This window comes from Solanum lycopersicum, chromosome 12 (genome assembly GCF_036512215.1).
Source record: "Solanum lycopersicum chromosome 12, SLM_r2.1".
Lineage (NCBI taxonomy): Eukaryota > Viridiplantae > Streptophyta > Magnoliopsida > Solanales > Solanaceae > Solanum > Solanum lycopersicum.
This window is the reverse complement of record NC_090811.1, coordinates 9,357,165-9,368,295: the sequence shown is the minus strand read 5'-3', so window position 1 is coordinate 9,368,295 and position 11,131 is coordinate 9,357,165. Positions and strand designations below refer to the sequence as shown.

General features: G+C 36.8%; 1 protein-coding gene across 1 annotated transcript; it reads right to left on the bottom strand.

Moving 5' to 3' along the window:
* Window positions 1–3,909: 3,909 nt before the first annotated feature.
* Window positions 3,910–5,296, bottom strand: LOC138340200 (uncharacterized). The gene is made up of 4 exons (XM_069291893.1): window positions 4,787–5,296; window positions 4,488–4,671; window positions 4,202–4,279; window positions 3,910–4,154 (listed from the first exon to the last, which is right to left on the bottom strand). The coding sequence occupies exons 1-4, from the start codon at window positions 5,294–5,296 to the stop codon at window positions 3,910–3,912; spliced, it is 1,017 nt and encodes a 338-aa protein (XP_069147994.1).
* Window positions 5,297–11,131: the final 5,835 nt, after the last annotated feature.

Sequence of the window (11,131 nt, the reverse complement as noted above, 5' to 3'; positions counted from 1 at the left end):
TAACCAACCTTTTGGATCATCCTAAGTTAGGTACTAGGTGGTCTCTTTAACTAGTTACTAGGTTAGTGCGACCCGTCTAAGTCTTAGGTTGTCGGGTGCACTAATTAGTTTATTTTGTTTGGTCCTAGGTTAGTTATCTATTTAGGGAAGAATTTTAGAGTATATAATTAGTTAAAAAGTTAGGCCCCACATGAAGTGGTGCCTTGTGTACGTTTTCCCCCCTAACTACCCTAACCGAATTCGGTTAAGGTGGTCCCCTCCGTTAGCCGCTTCATCACATGTCTTGCACATGGATTTTTTGAACTTTCCTAATTTACTTACTTTTATTTATGTTTCATTTTGAATATTTACTTATTGTCCCAAGGACCCTCACCATGTCCTTGGGCACTACTTAATTTACATGATCATTTTAAATGGTCATGTGCTATGGTATCTAGGCTTGACACTTGGATGCCTCATACCTCACACGTTGGTTGTGGATATATATGTATATAATGCCAATTATATTAGCTTAGGGTCTTCCTTGCAGGTATATTCCTCAAACAACTATCTTTTGATAGTGATATGACAACCCAAAAAGTATATTTCTTATTCGTATATAGAAAATTGGCTAATATCTCTTAGACAGTTTTTCCACACTATGCCCAATATTTCTCAATATTGGGCATTTAGGTGCCTATGTACCCCTAATAGGCTATCCTTAGGTCATACCGGTATCTTCATTAGACATATGAGTTTCCGGAACATTACATTATCCCCTCTTAGGAACATTCATTCCCAAACGACACTAACACATCATTTAAACAAAAAGGGTGATTTTTGAAAGTTACTTTATCATGGTTAAACTTTTATCTTTTGTGAATATCTGATTCACACTTATTTGGATGATGCACAACATTCAAGATTATCTGAATCTTTATATTTGAGAATGAGGAATTTCCTTCTCGACCACACTTAACTTAAGAACACCACAACTCATGCAATACAAAAATCACGTCTATGTTACACAAAAACAGCAACATGAAATGCAAACATGACTTAATTTTAACTCACATAGTGCTATTATAAGACATACGATAAGGGACTTTCAACACCAAATTGACTAATGCACTAAAACTTAGAGTTTTTTAAACAGAAAAACCAGACTTAGGAGGAGTATACCTAACCTCAAGAACTGAACAAATGAGGGTAACAAAATCTCATATCGGCTTCGGCCTCCCATCTCTCCCCCTCAACAAGGTGGTTCCTTTATAACACCTTCACGGTGAGAACCTCCTTGTCCTTCAGTTGCTTCACTTGATGATATAAAATTGCAATGGGAAACTCTTCAAAAGGAATGATTTCCATCGACTCCTAAACCCTCGATGGGTAGGGTAGATGTTGGATCGCCTAGACACTTCTCAAGCATCGAAACGTGAAACACTGGATGAACAAAATCCAAGTCTTGTGGTAACCTCAGTTCGTAGGCAACATTTCCTACCCTCTACAAGATCTCATAAGGAAGTATGTACCTCGAACTCAACTTCCCTTTCTTAACAAACCTCAACATCCCTTTCTTACCAAACCTCAACATCCCTTTCATGGGTTATTGATATACCATGGTTTCACGGTATTATTAATACTTTTTCCTTAAGTTTAGTGTGTCCAAAAGCCTTTTTGTGGTAATTTTTATATAAGTTTCTCCTTATTTGCAGGACATCTGTCCAAAGATGAATGCGGAGGTTTGTGAGCGAAGAAATGCAGAAGAGACCACCTACGGAGCATGTGACGGTCCGTAGGTGGCAGCGTAGTGCAGCTGCTGAAGGAAGATGGCGAATTCTGACTAAGTGTGGGGTTACGTAGTCTATGACGGTCCGTTGTGTATATGACGGTCCGTCCTGCAGGTTCGTCATGAAGTTCAGAGAAGTAGTCCCAATACCCATATTCCAAGAGTTTAAGTGTTTGAAACGAAGACCCTCGACGGACCGTTGTGCCTGTGATGGTCCGTCATACTTGCCGTCGAGGGTAATGAAGAGAGCAGCAGAAGAAATTGCACAAGTATGGGGCGACGGAGTCCATGACGGTCCGTCGTGACCACGACGATCCGTCGCGAGGTCCGTCGACCCAGCCGCGTTTTGACAGATTTCTAGCAATTAGAATCCTTTTTTAATTAGGTTTTTATTTTCTATAAATAGTTCGAAAAACCTCATTTCTGAGGTTAGACGTTGAATTATTAGTTAGACTCTGTATTATTAGGTTATCTTGAGACTTTTATCATAGAGTGTTTGTGATTTTCATTGATTAATCAAGCGAACTTTCGGATTTACTCTTTCTCATTGAAGTAAGTACATGAATTCTTATATCATATATTTGAATATTGTGATTATGACTATGAGTAACTAAACTCCATAACTAGGGTTCTGAAACCATAGGCAAATAATGAGGTAAAACCTAACTAAAATAAAAATTCAAGATTAGTGTCTTGCATGTGTTGATACTTCTTTCTCATAGAAGTCTTTTTAACGAATGGAGACGTTAGAACTCGCCTTAATGCTACTTGCCGGACCAAGGAGGTAGATAATAGGAAAAAAATTATCAATATAGATTTAGTGTACACTATCTAATAGACTTGTATTGATTGGTACGAGGTAATAACTTAGTCAAATATTGAATACGATGTTTAATATGAGGTAAAGATAAGGGTTAGGATAGCAACACACGTAGCCGGACCAAGGTGCGGAGTGACATTTTCTAGATGCCGGACCAAGGATTTAAAAAAACATAACTTATCACTTTGCACGCAAGATACTAGGAAAGAATTGTTATAGTTAGACTTATCAAGTTATGAACCTGTGGGGAACACGTAAACCCTAGTTACTTTGATTAATTGATTATACTCCAACATTCAAAGCTGTTAAGTGTCTCTTTCAACTTTGTTAGTTATTTTCATTTATTTAGAAATAGAAACCCCCCTTTTATTGTTTTTACTTTCCAAGGAAGTAATTGACTAAGCAAAAGTAATAATATATTGAAGTTAAGCCTAAACTATTTTCCTCGTGGGAACGATCCCAACCTCACAAGTTGGTTTATTTACTTGACACGACCGCTTTACTTCTTATTTGAGAAGTAAGTTTGAGTGTATGAGTTATATCTACAAATAGATTTGATCACCCAACTCAAATTCAAGAGCTCTCTTTCTATTATCTGCATAGGATCTTTCACGACTGTAAGCAGTAGCCAATCTATTCCAACTCCCCTTGAATTCAATAGCATATACTCTCAACATGTCTTCAAGGGTCTTAATGGTACGTTCTAATTGTCCATCCAAATACCGATGAAAAGTAGTCTAAGCTTCACCTGTGTACCCAAACTATTTTTGGATCAACTTGAACACCTTGGTTGGTCACAACATGACCAAGAAAAGTCACTCATCTCAACCAGAATCCAAATTTGCTGAATTTTGCATAAAATTGATGTTCTCTGAGTACTTACAATGTATTTTTAAGTGTACCTCATGCTCTTATCTAGACTTAGAGTATATGATAATGTCATCTATTAATACTATGACGAAGGAATCAAGGAACTCACGAAAGACTCTATTCATAAGGTCCATATTTAGTACGAAAAGCAGTCCTAGGGATGTCTTCTCGCCTCACTCTATGCTGATGATAGATTGACCGACGTTCTATCTTTGAAAAGAAACTTGAAACCTTGGAGTTTATAAAATAGATCGTCGATTCTGGGAACTCATTCACTATTGACACAAATTCTATGGAAAGGACTTTTTGATATAAGTTATTGACTCTAACTAAGTGGTATAAATACCCCTTAGATATCATCTTATTGTCTTTTAAAAGTTAAAGGATTTGGCCTACTGGATTTAAACCTAACTCATTTGGAACTGAAGCCTCACTACCCTGTTTCAACAATCTATTGTGGCATAACAATTTGAAGCCAATCCATACCCAAAATTATGTCAAAATCGAGCATGGCTAACTCTACTAGATCAGCGTGAGTGACCATATCAAGGACCTTAATTGGGCAATTTTTGTACACCTTCTCCGCTCTAATGTCGTCCCCTATGGGAGTACTTACTAAAATTGGATCATGCAAGATTTCAGGAAGCACATAAAATCTACTAGCTATCAATGAAGTTACAAATGATAGATTGGATACTGCAATAATAATGCATACACAGGGAGAGTAAAGACGTGCAACATACCCGTGACTACATCAACTGACTTCTCTTGCTCGTCTTTACCTTTTAGCGCATAAAACATGTTCCTCTTGGGAGGTTTGGCTGCAACATTTGCATTCGGACGAGTCTAAGCATTATCATTAGGTTGATTATTAATTTAAGGACAATCTCATACCATGTGTCCACTCTTGCCACACCCGAAGCAGGTGTTAGTACCTAGGAAACATTTCCCTAGGTCTGTTGGTTCGGTGAACGTTATGGTCATTACCCTTTCTGGGGCCATACTTATTCACCTTAACTCTTGAGTTACCTGAAGGAGTGGAGTTACCTGAGTGCCTCTCGAACATAGGCCTGTTTTGGACTCTAAATAATCCCCTACCCGAGCTCAAACTAGGCAGGTTCGTGGCCTTAGACTTCTTGCCTTCGTGATTCGCCTCTTGCGGCGGGTCTCCTCTACTTGGTGAACATGCACCATCAACCTGAACAGATCCATACTGTCATGCAACATGGCTTCCCAACAATCTTCTACTAGATCCTCTGGTACTCCAGTCACGAACCTGCTCATCTCATCGTTGATATTTACCACCAGAGAAGAAACATACTTTAAACTTTAACAAACGTCAAGGAATACTCCTTCACAGATATGCCTCCTTGTCTTAGGTTGATAAATTCTTCAAATTTTGATTCCCTTTGCTCCCTTGGGAAGAACCTCTTCAGAAAAGGAGTCTTAAGAACATCCCAAGTGATGGAAACATCTCCTTTAGCTCGGCAAGCAGCCCACATCTGGTACCAAACCTGTGCCACATCCTTGAGTTGATATGCACTCAACTCAGCCTTTGCCTCCTCATCAACACCCATGGCACACAAAATCTTGTGGACCTTATCTACGAACTCCTGAGGAGCCTCGCTGACCTTAGACCCGTTATACATTGGGGGATTCATCCTGGTGATGTCCCTCAGCCTGCTAGTCATAGTACTAGCATGTAGGTTCTCTCTGGAAGCACACTCTCTCGCGGCTTGAGCCGTGATGGCTCGAGCATGAGTCGTGATGGTCTGTGCCATCTGCAGCAAAGCATTTCTCACTTCACCATCTGTCAACCCTTCTGGGTTAACATGCATTTGTTCAGTGGAAGCTGGGGTTTGAGAAGGAGCTTGATTTCTTTCCGCTAATGCTTCCTCAACTCTCCTCGCGACATTTCTTCTTAGGTTTATTTTCTACACGTATACACAATCAAAGAGTTAGATCCTCAAAATGACATAAAATGTCAAAACTCTACATTGCATGATAAAGAATATAAGAAGGGAGAATTTCCAATCATCGTGTAGTCTCTAAATCATGATTGTGGCGCACTTCATAACCAAAAGCTAGAAACTACGTAACTTGGTTTTGTTGAGCTTTAGATACTGGGTAATTTAACCTCATGGTTTGATACCAAGTTTTTCATGACCGGGACTCTTGTGAGCTAAACATTAATTAACCGAAGACTAGGGACAAGGTCAACATTAACTGACACAAATTCATGAGCATTAACTGACATAGATCACCAGCCTAGGTGAAAACGTACATGCCTAGCTCGCTTAGGTTGAAACCACTAGCTAGTTCCTATGTTGGCTAGACATAGTTCAAAGACTAGGAACTTAATGAGACTACTTATCCACCTCGGTGGTAGCCTCGTCGCATGAGACTTACACGTACAAGCATATGCTCATAACTAGTCTATCGGTGATATGATCACTTTCATTATCTTCTTTAAATTTTAGAGTTTACTCAAGCATTATGGAAGCTTTCTTCTAGATTTAGATTTAATTACTCTTTTGATGACTTGTCATTCTTACTTTACGTTGATGAAATGTGAATTGTCCTTACATATCATCATTGCTTTACATTGATGAATGTGAATTGTCCTTACGTATCATCCTTACTTTACATTGATGAAAGTGAACTGTACTTACATATCATCCTTAGGTGTTAATGAGACTAGTCTCACACGTTTTAACACCTTCATTCGTGAGTGTACTTTTAACATATTAACTTAGGTGCGAGTAAGACGTGTCTCACTTTCTTTAACACCCCATTCTGGTCACTTACTTAATTTAGACCCTTTAATTATGTTATAACTCACGTTACTTCTTTACTTTAGTGAAGTAGCTCATTTTCATCGTTTATGGACATTGAGCACTTCTTTCAATGAGTTACACATGTTCATAGTTTATTCTTGTAAAGCATGTTGGAGTTGTCCCAATGAATGGCATGCACTTGGTTATGGATTTATTGAGTTACTTTAGAAGAGCTTATAATATACTTTATACTCCTACGACACGAAAATTGACATATGATTAGTATTGTCTCATGATTTGGGATGTTAATACTAATCCATTTTTATTGGCATAAGACAATTTTACGGATGTTAATATTCATCATCAACTATTCATAATTTTATTTCTTAAGTTCAGTGATCTATTTTCTTCTAGTATTAAGACTCGTTTTCATAACCCCTATGTTCAAATTTTCTTTGATATTTAATTTGTTTCAAATATCTCTCTTGACTAATTGGTGATCTCTATTATACTATTGCATATCTCACTATCTCTGCCTCCATAGTGTCAAATATTGTATAAATTTTGTGAGTTGTCTTGTGTTAGTAAATTAGGTGTACATATATATTCTAGGGATGATTTCTTTTGTTCAATCATTATAATATTTCTTGCTTTTCTAGTAAATTAGTCTTAGAGAATACACTTGTTCAAGAGTTCTAGTAGATTTCTATATCTTTTCATCTTAGTAGTTTTACATCTCCCTAGTGTCTTTGCTGAACGATGGTGGACAAAGGTCATGGCTTCAGTTGAGGCCATGCGCAAGGGGAAGTAGTGGTAACTAGGTAATGAAATTTCCTAAGATGAACGTATAAGATCATGGAACATAGGGTCACTTTAAAAAAGAGGTAGATAAATATAGTTTATGTCCAAGACACCAAATGAGTAGGTATCAAGCCCCATGATGTGGATGAGTTTAAATTTCCATATTGAGGCAATTTTTAGTAGCTTTGATGATTTCACAAAGACTTTTTTTTTGGGGAGATGAATGGAAGTAAAGCTTAAATTTTTGATTTTGCAAAAGCTTTTGAGGTAGTTATATGATTGCTAACTCTTGTGTTCCAAAGACAGAGAGCCAATTGGTTACCTTTCACAACATGAATAGTTAATAATGTCACAATCCAAAGTAAACCCTAGACGTCACTTGGTATATAGGACCTCGAGAGGCCCTACAGAAGATACTTGACTTATATTCAACACAATAGAATATACAATAAGACGGTTTAAGTAAGTTGTCTCAAATCATTAAAGAGTTTGAACATAACTGGAGAATCATAATTATGTCATGACAAGCCCTTTTAAAATGACATAGGATTGGTTGGGGCATAACCCATACACCACGTAATAAGTCTCAAGATTAAAGAACAAAAGCAATAATTGGTCTTCATGTCTTTCCCTCGGAGTATTAGAACTCTCCAATCCAATAGCTATCAGCAATCCAAGCTATCCATGAGCGGGAGGAGAAGGAGCATCAAACCCTATATTATGATATAATATAGGTACAAGTATGCATCAATACACAAAATGTACTGTGTGGGAAAAAGGTGCTAACATAGACATGATATTATGGTAGGTTTAACACGTTTTGTTAGTAACAATCCAAAGTAATCCATTATATATTTCTTTTGACAAATATACATTCAAAGAAATTAAGACATTGCCTCTAAGTTTGTCATTTCGAACACTTTCTTCATCTCTTCATTGAATTCATCTATCGTTTCAAGGTTGTTTCCTATTACTAGAAAATCATCAACATAAAGTTATATACATAACCACAATATCATAATCTCTTTTATTAACAAATAGAGAGGAGATTCACTTAGGAATTTCTTAAATCCTAAGACTTGCAAATAATAACCAATTTGACTATACCAAGACCTTTGAGCTTGTTTTAAACCAGAAAGGGTTTCAAAAGATACACTTTGTAGTCATGTCACTTTAAAGAAAAACCTTGAGGTTTCTCCACATGAATTTTCTCATGTACAAAACCATTTAAAAACGTGTACTTGACATCTAATTGAAATATTAGGCAACCCTTTTGAGTATAAATAGCTAGTAACAACCTTATACTATCAAGCCTAGCAAGTGGAGCAAAGGTTTCTGAATAATCAACTTCCAAAATTTATGAGTAACCTTTCACATAAAATATTGTGTAGAGCTTGTTAACAGATCCATCAGCATTCATTTTCGTGTGATAAACCCACTTCACACCAATGATCTTCCTATGTTGTGGTTTTCCACAAGCTGCCATGTGTGTATCTTCTATATCATTGCAAGCTCCTCCTCCATTGCAGCTTTCCTGTTGGGATAAGATATTGCTTCTTCAAATCTAGAAGGCTCTAAAATGGCCACATTGCATCTCTGGTATATGTCAGAGAGCGACTGTTCCTCTCACGGGTTGATCATCAATATTCTCATTTGAATGTAGTAGATTTCTTATGCTTTTGGTTAAATTTTTCCCAGTTCCATTGCTCATTCTCCATAAAAAACACATCTCTACTTACAATAATTTTTTTCCAGTTTAAGATTGAAAATTTTTGTAAGCTTTGGAGATTGTACTATAAACAACAAAGACTCCAAATACAACTTTCTTATCTAACTTGTCCCTCTTAACCTGTGGAATATGATAGAAACAAAAACAACTAAAGATTATTAAGTTTTGTGAGGACGGGTTATACCCGTGCCATGCCTTAAAAGGTGTATTTTCCTTCACGGCTTTTGTAGGAAACCCGTTCAACAAAAAAATAGCAGTGTTAGCTGCTTTTGCAAAGACCTTTCTTATATAATAAGCCTCTCAACATCTCCATTATCGATCTATTCTTCCATTCACTGACACCATTTCACTGTGGAGTAGATGGAAAAGTGATTTGATGCTTAATTCCTACATTTTCACAATTTTTTTCAAATCAATCAAATGTGTATTCGGTACCATCACCTGATCTAAGCATTTGAATACTGCAACCACTTTGATTTTCTACCAAAGCTTTGAATGTCGAGGACACTTCAGGTACTTCAGGTTTGAAGTTGAGAAAATAAATCCAACACCATTGTGTCATATCATCAATAATTGCTATAAAATATTTACTTCCGTTAAGAGAGAAGTCATATGTGGTCAACAAAACAAAAATCAATATCGACTAATTGAAGCTTCACTGATGCTCTCCAGGTTGCCTTGTAAAAAGGCATCCTACTTTGCTTTCCCAATTGACATGTGCTGCAAGCTGCGTGTTCATCATCCATAAGTGGTTGTCCTCAAACTATATCTTTCTTAAGCATGTACAAGAGTGACGTGTGATAAGAATGTCCGAGTCTCTTGTTCCATATATTAGTTGTGATCTCTTGGCTCGGATGGGCAACGAATTTTTACTCCATTGAATCAAATGAAAAGCTCTTTCCTCTGATTTTAACTTGATAAATTTGTTGTCCCTTAGGATAAAAGATCACACACGTATTGTCCTCAAACGTAAGCTTAAACCATTCTCCAAAATTTGCGCTATGCTCAACTGATCAAGTTCAGAACATAAAGTACATTTGAGATTAACTTTGTACTTGAGTAGATTTCAATAGCAACTATGCCTTTCCCTTTGGATGGAAGGTAATCTCCATTATCACCTTCACCAGGTTTAAGACCTTCATGCCTCAAATTCTTTCATCTTCATATTATTCCATTTTCAGAAAGTCCTATATTTCATTAGGAAATTTAATTGTCATGATTCAGGAAAATATAGTAGAACATACTGCGGCATACAATGGCGAAATAAAATTTTTTTATAAGGGAATTCAAAATCTAAAAAAATAGACACTCAAAGTAGCGAAGGAGTTTGACTTCTACTATATATACCTAAAAATAATATTAACCATGTATAAATCATATAAATTTTCTGCCAAAGGGGGTTCTGATGAACCCCTTCATTCTAAGGTGGCACCACCACTAGCAGCATAGAGGCATGCCTTCGCCTTCGACATCCTGGTTTTCATATCTTTGTTTGTTTAATCAGAGCCGTTGTAGGATTGCCTAGTAAAGGATGAACTTCATAATCCTCCTCTAGTGCCTCCCAGAGATCATATGCATCCAATGTAGGCTTCCATCCTAACAACCCAAACCTGATAGTTTCTCCATCGAAAGATCACGAAGTCCTATAAAACTGTGCTGTCATTGTGAAACCTTACTTAGCAGAAGCCCTAAAGCCAATGAGCTTGAATTCTGGTGACAATGCTGGAATGATATAATATATTCATAACTATCTTGTCTACAACTAAAACAATGTTTTGTCGCTTTTCTAAAAATGTTATTGATATGATGGTTTGTGTAATGTTGATACTTCACTTTCATTGTATATACATCCAATCATTTATTTACACATATAAGTGGGCATACATCATGAATAAAAATTTTGACGTTTCCTTGTTTCTTGTGAGCAATGGTAGACTAGATACTTAGTAACCTCATATTGTTGATAAAATTAGCACCTCTGTCAACCATTGCTCACAGCAGCCTTTGTTTTAGTTTTAGACAAGATAATTATGAATACATCATACCATTTATTTTCCTTTTAACATTTCATTGCGTAACAAGGACACTATTCTAGCATAGCCACAAGAATTTATGCTCATTCTCTTTATGGCTTCTACAATGTAAGGTTTCACAATGGCAGCACAACACTTCATGATCTTTTGATGGAGAAAACTATCAGGTTTGAGCTTTTAGGGTACAAGCCTGGATGCATATGATCGCTATGAGGCAGTAAAAGAGGATTATGAAGTAATTAATTTACCATAAAATCCTACAATGGCTCAGAATAAAACTGATAAAGAGAAGAAAACAAGGAAGTTGAAGCCGAAGGAATTTCTCTATGTCGC